The sequence below is a fragment of the Neopsephotus bourkii genome, unplaced genomic scaffold, assembly GCF_033783945.1.
Source record: "Neopsephotus bourkii isolate Nb327-2 ecotype Australia unplaced genomic scaffold, CSIRO-AGI_Nbou_v1 NB_1723, whole genome shotgun sequence".
Taxonomy (NCBI): Eukaryota; Metazoa; Chordata; class Aves; order Psittaciformes; family Psittacidae; genus Neopsephotus; species Neopsephotus bourkii.
In genome coordinates, this window is record NW_026902197.1 from 908,782 (window position 1) to 928,582 (window position 19,801).

At 40.0% G+C, this 19,801-nt stretch overlaps 1 protein-coding gene across 4 annotated transcripts in view; it reads left to right on the forward strand.

Moving 5' to 3' along the window:
• IQGAP1 (IQ motif containing GTPase activating protein 1) overlaps positions 1–19,801 on the forward strand; it is a 53,370-nt gene that overhangs the window by 11,722 nt on the left and 21,847 nt on the right. For all 4 annotated transcript variants that reach the window (XM_061376654.1, XM_061376655.1, XM_061376653.1 and 1 more), the window contains exons 5-17: positions 211–287; positions 2,975–3,042; positions 3,980–4,093; positions 4,500–4,678; positions 5,367–5,457; positions 5,926–6,089; positions 6,429–6,513; positions 7,649–7,812; positions 8,165–8,325; positions 8,814–8,938; positions 12,381–12,544; positions 16,984–17,074; positions 19,377–19,544. In XM_061376654.1, the coding sequence (XP_061232638.1) occupies positions 211–287; positions 2,975–3,042; positions 3,980–4,093; positions 4,500–4,678; positions 5,367–5,457; positions 5,926–6,089; positions 6,429–6,513; positions 7,649–7,812; positions 8,165–8,325; positions 8,814–8,938; positions 12,381–12,544; positions 16,984–17,074; positions 19,377–19,544 (1,651 nt within the window). The remainder of the gene's footprint in view (positions 1–210; positions 288–2,974; positions 3,043–3,979; positions 4,094–4,499; positions 4,679–5,366; positions 5,458–5,925; positions 6,090–6,428; positions 6,514–7,648; positions 7,813–8,164; positions 8,326–8,813; positions 8,939–12,380; positions 12,545–16,983; positions 17,075–19,376; positions 19,545–19,801) is intronic.

The window sequence follows — 19,801 nt, forward strand, 5'->3', positions numbered from 1 at the left end:
AATGCGGGCAGGAAAAGGGGAACCTTGTTTTGGGTGATAGAATTGGTGCTTCAGGTAGGAGGAATGTTGGGCCAGGGCTGAGAAACTCAAAGAATTTTGTTCTGCGGACTGTTTCATTAGTATGCTGCAGAAGAATTGGGCTTATCAGTTATGTGATTTGGCTATATAGAGCGAGTATAATTAAGGCTTCTAACTTTCTTTTATCTTTAGATATTCTACCCAGAAACTACAGATATATACGATCGCAAGAACATGCCACGCTGTATCTATTGTATTCATGCACTCAGGTAAGGCATGTTAGGCAGAAAACTAACTGCTTCTGTAATCTTTATGAAAGGCAAGAACGGAGAGAGCTGAACTGAAGGCTGGATGAGGCTGAATTTTCTAACAGAACAATCTTACTGGGTCTTAGCAAAGATCCACAAAGCCAGTATTTTGCCTTGGGCAGTGGCCAAATGAGATGTTGAAGAAAAAAGAACCGATCAACTATGCTGATTTCTACCTTCCCATCTCAGTTCTCAGCCTCCCTCTCTACTGACTTGAGGCAGAGCTAAACTTTCTGGGGCTTAAAGGAGAAGCCTGAGCCCCTAAAAAGTGTTTGTGAGAAGGCAAATACTAGTTTATCTATGGATCAGTCAAATCTCTGAATGAAAGCCAGTGTGGTCACAGCATTGTGCTTCAGTAGGTGTGTCACGAAGACCATAGTAAGTAATCAAGGAGGAGCTGCTGTAGAAAGTCTCCTAAATTTTAAAATCTTGTATGGACTGAGTAGGATAATCCAGTTCTTGAGAAAAATGGGAGGATTCATTTGCTGAATGTGCCCTCTTACCTCTTGGCTAGCTGGTTTGAATGCAGGTGCAGCTTTTGGAGCGTGTGGAGATTTTTATTTAAAGTGGATTCCTTTTGTAGCCTTTACTAGGTGATTGCAGGCTGGACTGTGTACATTTAGGCCTTTATCTGTTGCTTGCTCAGTTTCAGTTCTCAAGAATAGCTTGTTCTACTCTCTGATCTGTTGCCAGTGTGACATCCAGAGAGATAGATTGTGTTTATCTGAATGTTACATTTCAGATTTTTGTAGATGAACTTATTTATAGAAGTGAGCTGGATCCCAACTTTAGATCTAAAATGAGTTATTTCTGCTGAGTAAGTCGGAGTTTATAGAGCAGTGATGAGTATACCTGTTGGTGGGGTACACTGTCACTATCGAGACCAGTGCTCCTTTCTGTTTAGGTTATGGAAAAGTTTCTCTGTCACTGGCAACTTTGTGATAGTTACTGTAGCTACTGTATGCCGGGGTTGATGGGCATAGTCTTGTTAAGTGTTCTTTGTTATTTCCTGGGTGTTCCCAGTCCTTGTCCCCCAGAGTAGTATGAATTATGAACAATTACTAGGCTTCCCAAGAACATGAAGTTTGCTTCACTCTTTGTAGACCATATATTAGGAAAAGGAAATTAATTCAGGGAGCTAAATTAATAGTTGCAAACAGTCCCAGTATTTAGGTCTGTAGAAGTTACAATCTTTCATCTGTTAATGCTGATTTGATACTATGTCATTTTTTTCAGTTGTTAACCGTTTTGGCCAAAATGCTCCATAGCAGGTATCTCTGCAAAGGCAGCTCTAAGGTTTTATCTTTAAAATAATTTTACTTATCAAGGTAAGAAGAGTAATTCTGGCATGTAGATGTAAATATAGAAAAGGATATTTTTAGAAGAATTTGTTCTTTTTTTCAGGCTTAGTGCCAAAGCATATTCCAGTTAAGAAAAGATCTAGAATGCAATTTGGTTGATGATCCAAAGGTCAGAAATGTTCCTGCCTTGTCTTTCTGTTTTGGGTTTTGTTTGGGGGGGGGGAGGGGTCTGCTTAGTTTTATAACGACTTGAGATGTAGATTTGACAGATTTTGTAGATTTCACATGTTGAGGTCATGTGAAAAAGTGGAATTGCTTACGTGCTATTTTCTAATCACATTAAAACTGAGTTTACTGGAGGAGCAGGTATTGACTTTATTAATAGTTTCTTTTTAGTGTTCCTGTATAGTGAGATATTTTAATAAAGGATATGTTTCTGTGATCTTTGCTGATCTGGCACAACAGGCCAAAAGGAGGGAAATTGCTTCTCTTTCCCCAGTGCCATTTGTCCTTAGCTATATGGATTCATCCCTCGTTTGTAGCAGTTCTGTTTCTTGTCAGGCTCCAAGTAAATGCATTCAGTGAGCTAGATCAGCTTAGTGAATATTTTTCCTCCTACTCAGCATGGTCAGGCCACACTGCAGAACTGTGTCCAGTTCTGGGCTCCCCAGCATGAGAAACACATAGACATACTGGAGAGAGTTGAAGGAATGGTCACTAACATGACTAGTGGACTAGAGCATCTCCCTTGTGAGGGAGGGGTGAGAGAGAGAGTTGGGGCTGTTCAGCCTAGAAAAGAGAAGGCTCTGGAGGAATTTGAGCAATGTGTGCAGCTATCTGAAGGGCGCTTGCAAAGAAGATGAAGCTAGGCTCTTGTCAGTGGTGCCCTACGACTGAACAAGAGGCAGCTGTCACAAACTGAACCACAGGAGGGTCCCTCTGAACATCAGGAAAAGCTTCGTTTACTGTGATGATGAGCAAGGAGTGGCACAAGTTGCCCAGAGAAGTGGTGTCTTCACACATGGGGGTGTTCCAAAAAACATGTGGACGTGATGCTGGGGAAGCTGGTTCTACATGATCTTGTTTGAGGAGGGACCTTGAACAAGACAAATGAGAGCACTCTTCTAGCCTCAACCACTCTAATTCTGAAGACTTCAGTCTGGTGGACCAGTTATGTGCCACCGGTGGGGAAACAGAGGAGTCGGCTCACCCTCTTGGTGATGATGAGCTTTTATGCTGGATTACCCGAGTGGCTGCTTGACTCTGTATCTACTGAAATTATCTGTCATTGTCGGAACCATAATGAAAAATTACTAGTTCTAATTATTAGTTTATTTTCTTTTCTAGCCTGTACCTGTTCAAACTTGGTCTTGCCCCCCAGATTCAGGATTTATATGGGAAGGTGGACTTCACAGGTAAAAGTGCTGATACATGTGCCACCTTTATCTCCTCCTCTACTAGACGTGTTATAGATCAGTTAAAGGATTATTACTGTTGATATTATAAATGTAAATTAAATTCAAAATTAGTGGTTGTGAGGCATTCTAGTAATTTAAGGAAAAGGTTTGATTAGGGCACTTTTAACCGAAGTCTTTAAACAGCTATCAGTTTGCTAATCGTTACTTCGGCAAATAATAGCCCCTTTAACTTTTTTGGCACTATTGTAAATTGCTTAAGCCTCGCCTTCTTCCTTTTGAGAGAGGTTTTAATCTGGAACTTGGTAAATGCTTCTGATATCCCTTGACAGTTTAAAGTAGAGCTGCTAGCTGAAGAAGAGTTTGCCAGCTGATCAGCTGCAGGAGATTCCAGCTTCCTCAAGGTTTCAGTTCCTTATTCTTGCTAAAGTGTCAAATTCTGTATTTTGCATTTGTGAGACTCCTACCTGAGGGCACACATCTCAGTTAAAAGGAGTATAAACTATGAACTATTTTTGAGTTGTAAGGTATTTAGCAACGTTCACTTTTCTCAGCATAGTCTCTGGAAGGGGGGGAAGAATGCTAAGTGTTACCTATGCATTTTCCTGGCCTGTTGGCAGCTGTAGCTGAGGCACCTTAGAATGATGGAGTCTGTTTCCAGCTCCTCATGAGAGTCATGTGTTGCTTTCTAGTGAGAGAGACTACAGAATATTCCTGTATGAGTTTCTGGGAGAATTGTAACTTTTAGGAAAGTGTGCAGAATGTCTATCAGTTTTATTTTATTTCACGTACTGAGTTATAGTCAAAGTATTATTTAAACAGTAATTGTAATTTATTGTAGTTATACTACATTTCTTTTTGTAGCAGCAGTTGGTATAGAAGTGCTGATTCCTAATGTGTTTGAGCCTGCTTAACACTGGTTTAATGTATGTTGCAGAGGAGGAAATCAGTAATATGAGGCTTGAACTGGAGAAGTACGGCATTCAGATGCCTGCCTTCAGCAAGATTGGAGGAATTCTTGCAAATGAACTTTCTGTGGATGAAGCAGCTTGTAAGGAAAAATGGAGTTTTGTTTTATGTAATTATTCAGATAGGCATGTTTTTTTTAAGCATTGGTTTTAATGCCCCCTGTTGTGAAACAGTACAGTCCTTTTGATAGGCCTTTTAGAAGACTGGAAAGAGGATTTTTTTCTTTCCCTTGTGTGTTTTTTGGGGGGTTTGTTTTCGTTTTGTTTTGTTTTTTTCTTTCTGGAACTCAGTGATTTGAGTAGCTAGAATATTGTACTAGGAAGTAGACTGGCATTTTTTGTAAGGAGCCTGTGATGGAATGAGGTACTCTGAAGTGCTTTTGCTTTCTGGTTAATTTCCAGATAGTTCTTCTACCTTTCCCAGTTAATTTCTCAATTCTTAACAGATCTGTTGTGTTTGGGACTGACAGACTGTGACTTGTTTTTCAGTACATGCTGCTGTCATTGCCATTAATGAAGCAATCGACCATCAAGTTCCAGCTGGCACTCTTATGGCAATGAAGAACCCTAATGCAATGCTGATAAATCTTGATGATCAACTGGAATCTGCTTACCAAAACACACTCTACAAAGCAAAGCAAGACAAGATGATGAATGCTAAAAATAGGGTGATCAGTTCTTCTTTCAAACCATATAATTGCATGAGTTGCAATTTTGATTGCATTGTAAACAGTAATACACAATGTGTATCACAGTCCTGTATGTATAGTGTTATTAGGTGGATTTACTCCTGGTGGTATTCTTATATGTTCCCCAGTAACTTGTCTTTGTAGCATAGAAGACAGGCAGCAGTTAGCTGTGCCTCTGTTTAGCTAAACTGTGTTTAGTTTTCTGAAATACGATAAATACAGATACAGAATTCATGCCGGCCTTTATATGTTGGGAATGATATCTGTGTATTTTCATACAATGTAGATGTGTTTTTCCTAACAATGAAATGATGAGCAAAACTGCCTGGTACTCTCTGAAGGAGTCAGTGTTGGTTTGGAGCACTGTACATCAAATGCTTAGCTATGTGTACTGTTTTCTATGTTCTGGAGCTCTACTGTGAACTTGTAGAGAGCCAGTACGTTGAAATAAGATGTTTCTGAACTGTCTGTATCAGGGTATGAGTATACTTACCTAATACTTATTTACTTCTAGAGCTTCTTTTTGCATTTGTAGAGGTAGTCTGTCTATGTCCTATCACAGCTCTATATAGATACACAGTTATCCCCCCTGACCTTTTCAGTGAGAAGATCTGTGAGATCAAAGAAAACTTGTAGAAACACTGATTAGTTTGTATTTCATTTTCAGATGGCCTCAGAAAACTCAGAGAGAGAGAGAGATGTGTATGAAGAACTCCTAACTCAAGCTGAGATACAGGGAAACATCAATAAAGTGAACAGTAAGTATCATGCTAAAGTAATAGTATGAATTAAGAGAGTACTTAAAACCGATACCTGCGCTTGTCCTTGCTTTCTGTAATGCTGACAAAAGTGGAAGGCAGCTCCCTTGGTTTTGTGGGTGTTTGGGTGGTAGTTTTTGTCTTTTTTTCTTTTTCTTTCTTTTTTGCTGAGTGTGTAGTTGAAGGGTGCGTTAATTTGGGCTTCTGTTGCCCTTCCATTTAGTTAATGGACTGTCCATGACACTGGGCCCCTGTTTGTTATCTTGGGTAATGCATGCTATTTCCAACTTTAAGCCTCTTCTTCAAGTACTATTTTGCAATTGACTTTGGAAGTCTTCTATTTGGGTTGCATACATAACTTACGATGTATCAGGTCTAAAGAGTATTTCTTTCTGACAAGTAGGTTATATAAAACATGGGACTTCCTCATTTATTATTTCTCTGAAAACTCTGCTTTACTGTTGCTAGCACATGCAGCAATATCAAAGATTGACCTAGCTTTGGAACGAGGAGATGCATTGGCACTGTATGAAGCTTTGGCAACACCAGCCCTTGGGCTCCGAGGATTGCTACGAGAAAATTGTGACTGGTATTGCAAGCAGTTTTTGAGTGACAGACAACAGAAACAGGAGGTATGCAGATCATGTACAGAGAGTCTTCTCCCGTGAAATTGTTCCCTTTGTCCTAAGCATTTTATTATTTTGGATGCTGGGTCTTGCTGTTAATCACTGTGCCCATGGAACTGCACTTCTAAAGCAGTAAAGGGAATCAGGTTGTACACGTGGTGTTTCAGCATATGAACTGAGAATCTGGTGAGTAGTTTCCATCCTCCTGATGTGGCACTGTTTCCAGAAGCTATGTGTATTAGAGTGTTTTAAGGATAAACTGTTTTTTTTTTCTTGAGCCAATTGAGGTGAATAAGCTGAGAGCGTTACACCCTCCCACTTTCTGTTTTGTTTTGTTTTTCTTAGGCTGGCCTTACAGGTCTTATGCAGAAGGAAGAGTTGCAGTTGGGAGTGGATGCTGCTAACAGGGCAGCACAACAGTATCAGCAAAGTAAGGATAAGCAGAAATTCTTGCAGCAAAATGACCATGAATGTGATTAAAAGGATGAGACAGCACAGTGTGTGGGTCTGTGTGGGCATATGTGAGGTCTATCTCAAACAGTTAATGGATATTCTTTAAGCACTTAACAGCTAGGGAGAACACTAGGGAGAGAGAGATGGTTGCCCTGATTATTTGTAGTGTCTTTTATCCAGCTCTTATAGTACAGCTGTAGATAACAGCACATAATTCGTAATATCAAGAAACATGGAACTTTTGCATCCGCTTTAAATAATCTCTTTTTCTAGAATACTTATATGAGGTTTTTGTGCTATGTATCTGAAAAACATCTGGAATGTTCCACAGCGTGTGAAAGCTGACTGCTGACATAAGTCTTCCTTGGGTTCAGCTACAGAATGTTTAGCTGTTTCTAAATATCAGGTAGCAAGCAAAATACAGATCATGATGGCTGCATGTTTTTTTGATGAATGCTTCTGACAGCATGCAGAGCTCCTCCCTGTAGAAGAATGTTCCATTCTGGCTGTGCAGGAGCAATTAGTTCCATTTGTAATAGGTAGAAGGGAGACTGCTAGGAATCTGAGGAGAGGGGTCTTAGAATACAAGAGGAAAATAGTGAGTGCTTAATACGTAGGAGGCTACCTTTGTTCCTTACTTTTTCAACATGGAAACTCAGCATTTGTTTACCTACTTGCACTATTTTAAAGTTAGCCAGGGTGTACCCACTAAGGAGGGCCTATTACTGCCTTGAGAAGGATAGACACAGGATAGATGTAGATAGGAAGAAAAAGTTGGTACTGTTCATCCATCCATCCAGTAATTTGCAGTTATGAGGCTTTTTACTATCAGCAGACTGAAATGGTGAAACAGTCCTTTGATTACCAGACAAAAAGATGAGCTGGTTTCAAACATGAGTGTTATCTTAAAGAAGGCATTATATATTTCAGTTGTTTGCAGTAATTGAAGACTAACTGGGGAAGTATGGATCAGAAAGCTTCACTCATTTCCTCCAGCTAAGCGAATTAATTCTTTTTCTTGTTAGGTATCTGATTATTGAGTAGAATACAAGTGCTGGGGACTCAAACTGTTGGTCTTTCTCATTCTTTTTGTTACGTCTTTGAATTTCTAGGGCTGGCAGTGGTAGCCAGAATTAATTCTGCAATTCGAATGGGTGATGCAGAGAAGACTGTATCAGAAATGATGAATCCAGATGCCCAGTTACCAGAGGTTTATACATTTGCTGCAGATCTTTACCAAAGGGAGCTGGCCACCTTGCAGCAACAGAGCCCTCAGGTAAGTACTACTTTCTTGCTTCTGGAAGCTGATATGGATCATTGCATCTACTTGTCTGTCTTATAAAATGTGTTCTCTGGAACAAACCTCTCTTGAGTCTTCACAGAGCTGCTTTGGTGTTCAGTCTGTTCTGATATGAAGCTTAATGCCTAAATCTTGAACTACTTGGCCCTATAAGTTTCTGCTTTAATCTCTTCCTTGTTATTCTAGCTTTGTTCATGAAACTCATCTTTCTACTTCTGTGTCATAAAGGTTGCCCCTTTGCTTTGTTGTCTATTCTGACAACTATTATGTGCAGCAATAGTTTGTAAAAAAGCGAGTGGAATTCATTTCTTGTCCTCTTTGTATGCAGGGTAACCTCACCCACCCAGAGTTATCTGTTGCTGTAGAGATGCTGTCTTCTGTGGCCCTGATTAATAGGGCTTTGGACTCGGGGGATGTGAATACAGTGTGGAAACAACTGAGCAGTCCTGTCACAGGACTTACAAATATTGAGGATGAGAACTTTCAGAGGTAGATATTTCAAAGAATGATGTCTGTCAGTGGTGTTGCTTATTCTGTGAGTTCTTGTTTTTGGGTTATTTTTTTTTTTCCTCCGTGTTATTTATTACAGTATTGATTTAATCTCCATTGTCTCTTGCATCCTGTTTTTGCAATTACTGTTTCTTACTGGTCTGATTTCTGTCCTCTCTCTAAACACTTTCTCATGGATTCCACCCTACCATATTGTGTTACCATTAGGTTGTCACTAATACTACACAAGCTTACCCCACAGGATCCTCATTTGGTGTTCTAGTGCTTTTGCCAATTTGCCTATTTGGATCGACCATCCTGCACACAGCCTTTCTTCTTTGTCTTCTTCCCCCTTTTTCTGTTTGTTTCACTTTCAACCCCCATGTTACCTCTTCTACTTTCTGTACAATTCTCATGCTCCGTTATGTGTTCCCTGGCCAGCTTGTTGCAGTGTGATGTTTGTTGGGCTGGGTTTTGTTCTTCGACAGATACATTGATGATTTGATGAAGCTGAAAGCTCAAACATGTGCAGAAGGAAATGAATTTATCACATGGAACGATATCCAGTCATGTATTGATCGTGTGAACATAGTTGTGCATGAAGAACATGAAAGTAAGTTTTTCTGCTCTGTTCATGCTAGACTGATTCTGGCTTATAAGGAGTGCTAAAATTAGGTGTGTGTCAGTTCAAAAGGGTATTGATTGATCTGTAATTATGTCATGTATTGGATGTCTAGGAAGTTCTTAGTTGTGAGCAAGAAGGCCTGATAGCAGGACCGTTGATGGAGAGATCAGGCAGCCCAGGAGTATTTGTGTAGTATCTCCAAACAGTTTATTAATTCTTCCAATGCAGATTTCAACCCTGTTTGCATAACAAAATGTGTTGTCTGCCATGCCTGGAATATTTTCTGATTTTGCTTCAAACCCTCAAATTTAACAAAAAACGGTATTGCCAAAATCTCCTGAGATAACTGTAGCCCGGTCTTGGAGTACTGCATCCTCCTTCCAAATTTACTTCAGTAGAAGTTACTTTTCTTGAAGTCTTGTTTTCTCTTTGGCTGCAGTCTCTGCCCTGTCCAGGTTTTCATTTTCTCCTTTTTAATCCTTTTGAATGTGCTTTGGCCTTTTTACCTTTCCAGTATTTAGTGGGAGTTCCACAGACTCAGTCCAGGATACACCTCTACTCTTATCTGTGGGTAATCTGACTTGCAGATGCACAATAAGTCTTTGAGTTGACAACTCTCATACGTAATGGTGTGTCAGATGCATTTCCACAGAGAAATTAGTTTATTTCCAGGTCTTGTTCTCAGTCCTTTAACTCCTGGTTGTAACTGGAATTAAGGTAGCTAACACTGCTTTCAAATTAAAGCTTCTTTGAAGATCACAGTAGTGAAGTATCACAGTATGTTAGAGGTCCCTTCCAATCTCTAACATACTGTGATACTGTGATCAGTAGTGCAATTATTGCATCAAAGAAATAGCCTTTTGCAGGTACTTTGATTCAGTGATAAATCAACAGAGATGCACAAAAAATTTTCTTTTGAAATACTGTCTTTTCAACAGTTATGTATTCATATGTTTTTGCTTAAGGCATTTGATACAGATTTTTCAAAGAACATTTAATTATCAATTTGATGCTATTCAAATCCTAACTTCTAGATACTGGGACCCTGCTGTGAAATTATAGTTGAAATGGATAGGTCTGATCTTTTAAGAGGGTAATTACTTTGCTTAGAGTTAGTTACATTAAGAAACCGGAAGCTTTTATTTCTGTTTTTAACACTGTGTATGATGTCTGGATGTGAAACTTGGCATCTATGAAAGCTGAAGTGACTGACCAGTAGAAGAAGAATATGCCTGCATAGCTCTTGCCTTCTAATACAAAATATGGCTAAAGTGCAAAAAAAAAAAAAAAAAAAAAATCCCTGATCAGAAAATATGCAAAACCCCATAGAAGTGAATACAGCAGGTGTGAGTACCAAAATTTATATATTCACAGAGCCTTATGCGAGGTGAGAAACGTGAATGGATGTTAACTTATGTTCTGTGCTGCTTCTAGTTTTGTCTTCTTTTTTCTTTAATTTTTTTTTGTAGTATTTTTGTTACTAAGTGTCTTTTATCACTGCTAAAAGACTGGGATTGAGCATAATGATGAAAATTTCAGCAAAATGGAAAATTGAGGTAATTCTCCTTTCTCTAAGATGCTATCAGTTGACTTAAAATCCAGAGTGGAGGTAGTGGAGTCTTTGAAAATAGCAGTTAAGCAAACTTATTCTTAGGTAGATTCTTGTGAGGTTCTTTATCAGGTGATTTAGTTTTCTGATAATTTTATTTCAGTTTTATTAAGGTATTGTAATTTTTGGTTTTGACCAGTACTGAAAACTTCATATCCATGTAGCATGACGTTTACTTTTAAGTCATCTTTGTCATGTTTAGCTCAAAGCCTTGCATCCTTTGAGGGGAGAGATTATCAGTTCCACATTTGTGACAAATAAAGTTCATGTTTACACTGAGACAGACAGGTGTCTTTTGCTGTTTGTTGGGTGTAGTTGGTGAGTTGTGTTTCACCTTGTAAAAAGCTTATGCTATAGTGACAGTTAAGTTTTGAGTCAAGAGCCTGCTGTCTTGATTAAGCTGGTTCCTGGATCTCAGAATAGACACCAGGTTTCCTGTTTGGGTCATGTGAGCAGATTTGTTGAAACCACACAAACACAGACCCATACCAGTGTGTGCACACACACACCAAGATGCCAGCTTCATGGTGTCTTTTCTATATAGGAGGTCATAGCAGAAGCCTGGAAGTTCACACAGACCCAACACCCTTATTCTGTTTAAAAAAAAAAAAAAAAAAAAGTGCTTAGAATCTGTAATAAGATCATCTGTTCTTACAGGGAATTTCTTAATTCTTTAGTCTGCTTCCTTATGCGAGGACACGTTTTATCTTTCGTTTGTAAGTTAAATTAGTCTGAGAAGGTCCTCAAGGCTCACAGGCATATATTTTCATTTCCCCTATCCTTGTTAGTAGTTTAAAATTAAAAAATGCTTTCTAGTGAGGAGCTGTAAGATATTGTTGTTCCATGGAGTAGACTTGTTAGGCCCATTTACCCAACCAGTCAGAGAGAATTACTACTTAAATTCTGTGCCCCTTCCTTTTATCAGTTATCGTATCTGCTCTTTGACAGAAGCTGTGCTGTCACTTCAATGATCCTGGTTCTTACAGTGTCTTCAACATACATTTTTTCCCTAATCTCTATCCAAATACCATCTCTTCCTTGAGATGTTCCTTCTTTTGTATAAACTTTTGTGATTCATTCCTGTGTAGAAGAAAAAGTCACAGTCTTTGGGTACATAAACTGAGCTTCTTCCTTTCTCCTTTCTAAAAGACCTTTGTTCTGTGCTGACTGATCCATGATTTGAATTGATGCTTCTTTTAAGCAGGGAATTGAATCAGATTACCTCTAGCATCCATCTCAAGCCAAGTTATTCTGTGATTTGCAGGAGATGGTTGATGTGGGTAGGACATGTATGATGTAGACTGTTTGCATTTAGCTAGGTAAAAAATACTTTATTTAGCTGAATGGTAAATTTTACTGTACTTGAATGGTATTCACATCTCTGATAATAAGCTAATACTGCATATGTTTAGTAAGAGTTTTCCGAAATACGGAGTTACTGTATTTTTAAATGGTCTTTTATGCTGATCTTTAGCTTCATGCAGAGATTTTTTCTAGGGAAGCTACAACCTTAGAAAACTGTAACCTATGATCTCTGTCCATTTGGGCTTGGGTGTAATTCTCTTATACTGTCTCTCAGCTGGATGTCTGAGAGCTCAGTTCCGTTCCTGCATGTATTTTCCTTCCCCCTCCCCCCACAGTTGTAGTGCTCAGGCATTGTAAGTACTTCAAGATGAAGAAACAGTCTTGCTTTCTTTACTAGTAAATAATATTTTCTGCTAAAAATACTGCGGTTCTCAGCTGTACTTTTCTTCCAAAGTGATGCTTATTGTTGCCCCAAAATAGAACTTTGTATTTTTTCCCGTATGCCTTATTTCCTAGGGATTTTGGCCATTGGTCTTATCAATGAAGCTCTGGATGAAGGGGACACCAGAAAGACTATTCAGGCATTACAGATTCCTGCAGCAAAATTGGAGGGTGTAACCCCAAAGGTTGCACAGCATTACCAGGATACTCTGCTTCGAGCCAAGAGAGAGAAAGCACAGGTGAGCTCAATGAAATGCCCCTCTCAAAAAACCTTTACATCTGTGTAATGGGCTTATTACTGATCCTGAAAGCCAGGAATCAAAACTGAAAGTGGAGAGCTGGGAAATTTGCATGTCGTCAACTGATCCTACGCGGTCACTTTGGGTCTTTCTATACTAGAGCAGGAGATTTGCAGCCAGATACTATGAATCTTCATGAACTACAGAGATAGGTATAAGGGTATTAACTGTGTGAGATGGCTTGCTACAGATAATTTCTGGTCCAAAATGAGATACAGTATTTCTTCACAAACACAATGTGTATCTCATCTGTTTTTGCAAGGAGACCATGTTCATTCCAGGAGTTCTGAACTTAAGAATGTAAGTTTCCTGCAAGCTTAAGTTGTTTTGTATTTTTTTCCCTTTTCTTTGCTGTATATAACTATGACAGTATTTAACAAAGAGAAAATTTCTGAAAATGGAAAAATCTGGTAAGTGAAAGATTAGAAACAAGAAATTGAACAAAAGATATGCTACTAGCAAAATTAATGCTGATATCTGTTGTTCACCTGGTGACACTCTTATTGCTAATGATTTTTTTGAGCAGTAGTTGCCCTATTTTCCAAGGACTTCTACCTACTACATAGTTGCTGCTTTCACTAGCTGACTAAACATGAAGGTGAAGATGGGGAGAGGAAGAGAATGTTTCATCTTACAGGTTTTTAGGAAGGAGGATGAGAGTGCATGTGTACGCAACTGATTTTTGAGTAGTGTGGGTGGAATACAGATTTTTTTTTTTCCTCTCATCTGTTTATTTACAAAGAAGTAGCAGACGTCTCTGCTGCCACTGGCTTGAGTGTTGTATGTGTTTATTTGTTTTTTTTTTCTCCCTGCTGTGGAGCTCATTGCTCTGTACCAATACAGAATTTCACATATAGACTAAGATTAGATTGTGTTGAACAAAGATTTGTTTGGGGGCTTGTTTTGTGACTAAAGGTAAACCCACGTGATGGCAGTAGCTGAAAAAACCATACACATTTCTGATTAAAATCATTAAGCAACTTCCCCAAGGGCCTTGAAAGAGTTAATGTTCTTCAGGAACCCATTGTGTGCTAAAGTGTTTCCTCCAACTGAGTCAGAAGCAAATAATGAATTCTTGTTAGGGTGCACGTAAGCTTGTGCCAGGCCTGATGATAAGCTCTCGGTGTGAAATTACCTTATTTAGGCATATGTTCAGTTTACAGCTTCTCCCAGCAGCATAGCAGTGATTCCAGAAATGGAGAAATCTTATTATAAAGTAATCCTGTGGCGGAAATAGTTGGCTGTCTGAAGGCAAATGTTACTAACTGGTGATTTCTGTACCTTGGGGCTGAGAGGGATCGTAGTTCACTGCATGGACATTATTCAGTTGCTTATGTGAATGGGGACTGCTGTGGTGCATGTTTCTCATATCATGGAGAGAGAGAAAACATAGACCCCATAGTATATTACATTGTGTGTACTTTCTGGGAAGCCTTCACCAGTAAATCTGTAGAGAAAGCACAGTATGGTTTTCATAGTCTTTGGGTTGACTTCTGCTGGTAGAGGTGATCATAGATGAAGTTGTTTCTTTGATTATTCTCCTCCACTACCTGGACAGAGATTTAGCTGTTGCTAATAGTTTAGTGAGGCAATCTGGGCTTTCTGATGAAATCTGCTTGTGAAAGACATGTTAGTCCCTTGACTTAAGTATCACTAAACATGTTGGTTTTGGACCTGCCAAACCAGTGGTGAAAACATGGAGGGCCTGTAAGAAATTGTCATTTTCAGTCTGGCTCTAAAGCTCTTGAATTCTGTAAATATTGGCTCTTTTTTTGCAGTGTGATTGTTCATACTATAACAGAAGTAAGTATTTCCTGTTATGTGTTTGTATTATGAGAGTTGTTAGAGGGGTAGCAGTAGTGTCTTAGAGTTTCTTTCAGTAGTTAACTACAGGAAGCAGTAGTGGGTGGGGAGAAGCTATGTTTGGCAACTGCTGAATCATTGTTCTTTATGTATATTTTTGGGACTTGATAAATACTTGTCTCTTTCCTCTTCTTTAATTTCTGGGTGTAACATCTGGTGAATTAACAAATGGTTTTGGGACTGGTGCCACAGGCAGGGGTTCGGCTACTTAAGCTGTGGGACTTGCTTACTATATTTGCTGTGGTACAGGAACCTCAATCCATCCTGCTCCTACCAGTTTAATGCTAGTGCCATCAGGAGATGCCTGGAGAGAGATCACAGCAAAGGGGTCAGCAAAATTGCACCTGAAGAGCAGCAAAAAGGACTTCCAGCCAGTACGCCAGCATCATCAGGGGCTTGACTGAAATGCCTCCATGCCAGTGCATATAGTAAAACCAAGAGGAGTTGGAGATGTGTTCACACCTAAGGAGCTGTGATATCATTGGTGTCATGGAGATGTGGTGGGAAGTCTCCTATGATTGGAATGTTGGAATGGAAAGAAACACAGGCTGCGGACACAAGGAGGGGGTGTTGCAGTGTATGCCAGTGCCCACCTGGAGTGTGCAGAGCTTTGCCTGGGGATGGATGAGGAGCCAGCTGAGAGTTTATGGATCAGCATTAAAGGGAGTGCAGGGACAGGGGAAATTACAGTGGGGGTCTGCTACAGGCTACCCAACCAGGAGGACCGAATAGATGAGGCCCTCTATAGAGAGATAGGAACAGCCTCACATTCATAGGCCCTGGTCTTCATGGGGCACTTGAAACACCCTGATACCTGTTGAAGAGACAGTACAGCAGAGCACAAGCAATCCAGGAGGTTCCTGAAAGTCCCTTTCCCCTGTAATGAAAAGGGAGACCTATTTACTTGGACATGGAGAAGACCAATGCACTTGGTGGCTTCTTTTGCATTGGTCTTCACCAGCAAAAGTGCCGGCCGCTGCCCAAGTCGCAGAAGTCATGGCAGGGACTGGGACAATGAAGAACTGCCTGCAGTAGGAGAAGATCGGGTGAGAGACCATCTGAGCAACCTGAAGGTGCTCAAGTCCCTGGGACCTGATGAGATCCGTCTGCGGGTCCTGAGGGAGGTGGTGGATAAAGTTGCCAAGCCATTATCCACCATATTTGAGAAGCTGTGGCTGTCTGAAGTTCCTGCTGACTGGAAAAGGAGAAATATAGTCCGCTGTTTTTGAGAGAAACAAGGAAGGCCCAGGGAACTACAGGCCAGTCAGTCTCACCTCAGTGCCTGACAAGATCATGGAGCAGATACTCCTAGAAACTATGCTAAGGCACATGGACAATAAGAAGGTGATTGGCAACAGCCAGCATGGCGTCACAAAGGGCAAATTGTGCCTGACAAATTTGGCAGCCTTCTGCAGTAGGACCACAGCATTGTAATGATGGATAAGGGAAGAGTGATTGTGTCATCTACTTGGGCTTGTGCAAGGCATTTGACAGTGGCTTGCATGGTATCCTTGTCTCTGAACTGGAAAGGCATGGATTTGATGGATGGACCCTTCAGTGGATAAAGAATCAACTGAACAGTGGTAGTCAGAGTTGTGGTCAACGGCTCAAGTTCAAGTGGAGTGCTGGGATGAGTGGTGTTCTTTAGGAATCATCATTGGGACTGGCTGATGTTTAACGTCTTTGTCAGTGACATGGATGGTGGGATTGAGCACCCTCAGCTAGTTTGCTGATGACACCAAGCTGTGTGGTGCGGCCAAGGTTCAAGGCCAGGGTGACGAGTCTTTGAACAATCTGGTCTGGTGGAAAGTGTATCTGCCCATGGAAAGGGGTGGAACTGAAGGAGCTTTAAGGTTCCTTGCAACCAAACCCATTCCTTGATTTCTTCAAATCCCAGCCAATATACAGCATACTATGTGATCACTGCTCCTCGATGAACAGTCTTAACACAAAGGCTTAAAATGTGGCTTTGACTTTTGCGCATGTAACTGCAGGCATCATATGTACAGTGCTTTTTGGTTGTAAGATTCTACACGGCTTGTGAACTTCAGTGGACAGGGACAAGAACAGCCTGGTGTGACATAAGTTGTCTGTGGGTTTTTAGCTTCTGTGCACAGACGTGCATCAGCAGCTTTTTGTTCCAAGAACTTTGTAGCCATGTTCTGCTGAAGGCCTAACTTGTGTTCCTGGAAGGTCATGTCCTCTCAGCATCTAGGGCTTTAGAACTAACTGGTACAGTGTCTTGACCTTGTGTTCTCTATGCTTGTCACAGTAATTCTTGTTGACAGAATTTGTTCTTTGTCCTGTTTCCTGAAAGGGAAACATAGTAGTCTCTGTTAGTCACAAATAAATGTGTCCTGTGCTGGAGTCCTAGAAACACTGAAATGTTTCTTACTTCCTTTGATATGGAAAACTACTATAGTAGCTATTGTTGAGTACAGGTTATTTTGCTTTGTAAAAGTAACAATACCTTTTTCTTCATGCTATGTATATTTTTCTCATCATATTCTCTTCAGGACACACAGGATGAAACAGCTGTACTTTGGCTAGATGAAATTCAGGAGGGGATTCATAGGGCTAACAAGGACACGGAGGAGTCTGAGAGATGTAAGTAGTGTTGCACAATACTGCAGTTAATCCCCATTATCAACCAAATGCTGGTTACTTAAGGAAAGGTTGGGAGCTAGAAATGTCATGTAAACCTGTCAAAGGAGATACGTTCTCCTGGTGTAGCAATTCTTGTTTGAAGAGTGAATGTCACAGTCTTCAAATATTAAATTTCTTATCTTTTGGGGGGAGGGATATGCTATTTTTCTAGCTTTGCATATGACTGTTATCAGACAGATCTCTGTCAAATTGTTGGTCATTTGCAAATAATTGTATGTGACTGTGGGTGGATAGTTGTGAGAAAGTTCACCATTTAAATAGTGTTTTCTGGTGTGAATTATATTTTGTTTGTGTGGCATCCTTTTATTTTGGTTCTATTAAGTATTTCTAGACTACCTCACATCTTCTTGAATACAGACAATATTAAACATCAGTGATATCCACCTTTGCTTCCTAGCACAGTTTGTGTGTGGGCTGGCCCACCCATTGTTACATCCCAGTCTTTGTAATGATACTGTTTCTTTCTCGAGAATCAGTGAAGTAGTTACTGCTCTTTGCTTTACTTGCAGCTATTGGGGTTTGTTTGCTGTTTTGTTTTTCCTGGTAGAAGCTTTCTCTTTAACAAAACATGAGAGTTTTTAGAGTCGTTCTGTAATACTCTAATGGCCTGTTGTCTGCATATGTTGTTCATTTTGCTGGGTCACGTGTTTCAGAGAGCTCGTTTTAATACTTTTTTTTTTTTAATATTGCATTGTTCTTTTTACATTTGCTCTAAATCTCTTAATTTTCCATTATATTCAGCATTGGCACCTGTCTTGCTTGTTTTGCTTCAATACAGTGTTAGTCTGATGGCTTTCTCTCATTATAATTGCCTTAGGGTTTTTTGGTTCTGTTCTTTTTCTTTTTTTTCATTCCTGATGTGCTGATAAAATGTTTTATTTTCCACTCCCCAAACTTCTAATTTGATGTTAGACTGATACTTAAAGTTATCTAAAGATGAACAGTCAGTCCCTTCTGATTTTTGTTTTGAGTAGGCAATTGTACTGGAAACTGACAAGTTTAAGCTGAGTCTGGGATCTCTGGTACCTTCGGAAGTGGGTTGTCTAAAGACAATGTGGAATCTATCTTTGAGATTTTCCAAACGTGGTTGGGCAAGGTCCTCAGGTTAGCCAGCTTTGAAGATGGGATTGGACTAGATTGCCCTCCAACATGAGCTGTTAGTATGTAGAGTTTCTGGCACAGTTGATTCCTCAAGTCCTCGCTCTGGTGGTGCAGAAATAAGCTTGCTTTTATATTTGTGCCTTGTCCATGTGTACTCCTGTTTCTCAGACACTGACAAATAAAGAAAAATCAACAGGCTCACAAAAAGCTTTGTAAGGAAAGACAGTGAGGTTGTTCAACTCTGTGGCCTAGTTCAGTTATTTTTAATGTTGTGATTTGGTCAGTGAATTCCTCTGTCAGCTGCCTTAAAAAAAAGGCAGGGGTGTCAGGCAGAGCTTTACCTGTTTGTTTCACTGTGCTCAGCAGCACCACTGCAATTTTTGTCACCTTTTTTCCGTCCACCAAGCATTTTGACAAGGCAGCAGCTTGAATGTCATGCCAAGGAGTGTTTGGTCAAAAGCTAGATTAAAGAGTGTGCCCTTAAGCCTGAATGAGATCTTCAAACACCCTTACCTACCTACCTACCTATAAACAGACATTTTTTTGCAGCCTTACCTGGTGCTGAAAATGACTGTATTTTGTGTTCATTGCATCAGTGCAATTCCTGTGCTCTTGCGAATATGTCTGTATTTGACTTGTAGTTCTGAAGTAGCATCGCAGTGATGCATTATGATTTTTCTGCTCCTATGCCCCATCTACTCTCGATCAGGGTTTTGACTTGCTTATAAAGTACTCCATATTTTTTTTGGATAGTACTACTTGTTGAAAAGGCCCTTTTTGAGTTGTGACTTGTTCTGCCTTAACTAAATCAGTTGTGAGAGTAGAGCTAAAGCATTGTGTGTTGCTGAGAAATAGTGGTGGTTAATCAGCACTGTACCAGGACTCAGATTACGTGCTGTTGGTTGCAGTACCACATATGGTTGGACGCTTCTTACTGAAGAGGCCTTTCTCTGTACGACTGGAAGTTGCCAGATTGTATTTATATTTTGTACTTATACACACTTAAAATATTTCTGTATATACACATGCATCAACTGTAAGTATGTGTTCATGTTGCCTTACTCAGTATTGTTGTTCTGTGTTGCTATGCATCACTGAGCCCCTGAATGCCAGGTTAACCTGCTTCCTTGTGTTATCAAAGTCTCCTTAGGAATTCTGGCCATTAATGAAGCAGTAGGCCATGGTGATGTTAGCCAGACTCTCAGTGCCTTGCGTTCCCTGGATGTTGGGCTATATGGAGTCACTCCAGAATGTGCTGAGACGTATCAGCGAGAACTATCAGAAGTCAAGAGAAGAAAAATGGTAGCAGGTAAACCACAAGTAACTGTTAATGAAATAATTTCAAGATTATTGCATGTGAAATCAGACCCAGGGGTAAAAAAAAAAAAAAAAGCCTCTGGGAAGAAGTCTTGTGTTACAGGTGGCAATTGTAGATGCTTTGTGTACTAAGGTTAAAAGGCAAAAAAAGGTGAATAGTAGAACATTCTCCACTTGTAGAATTTTGTTTTAGTAGTTGTAATATGAGGGAGGTCATTAGGGTCTCTGAAACCTTCCTTCGCTTGCACG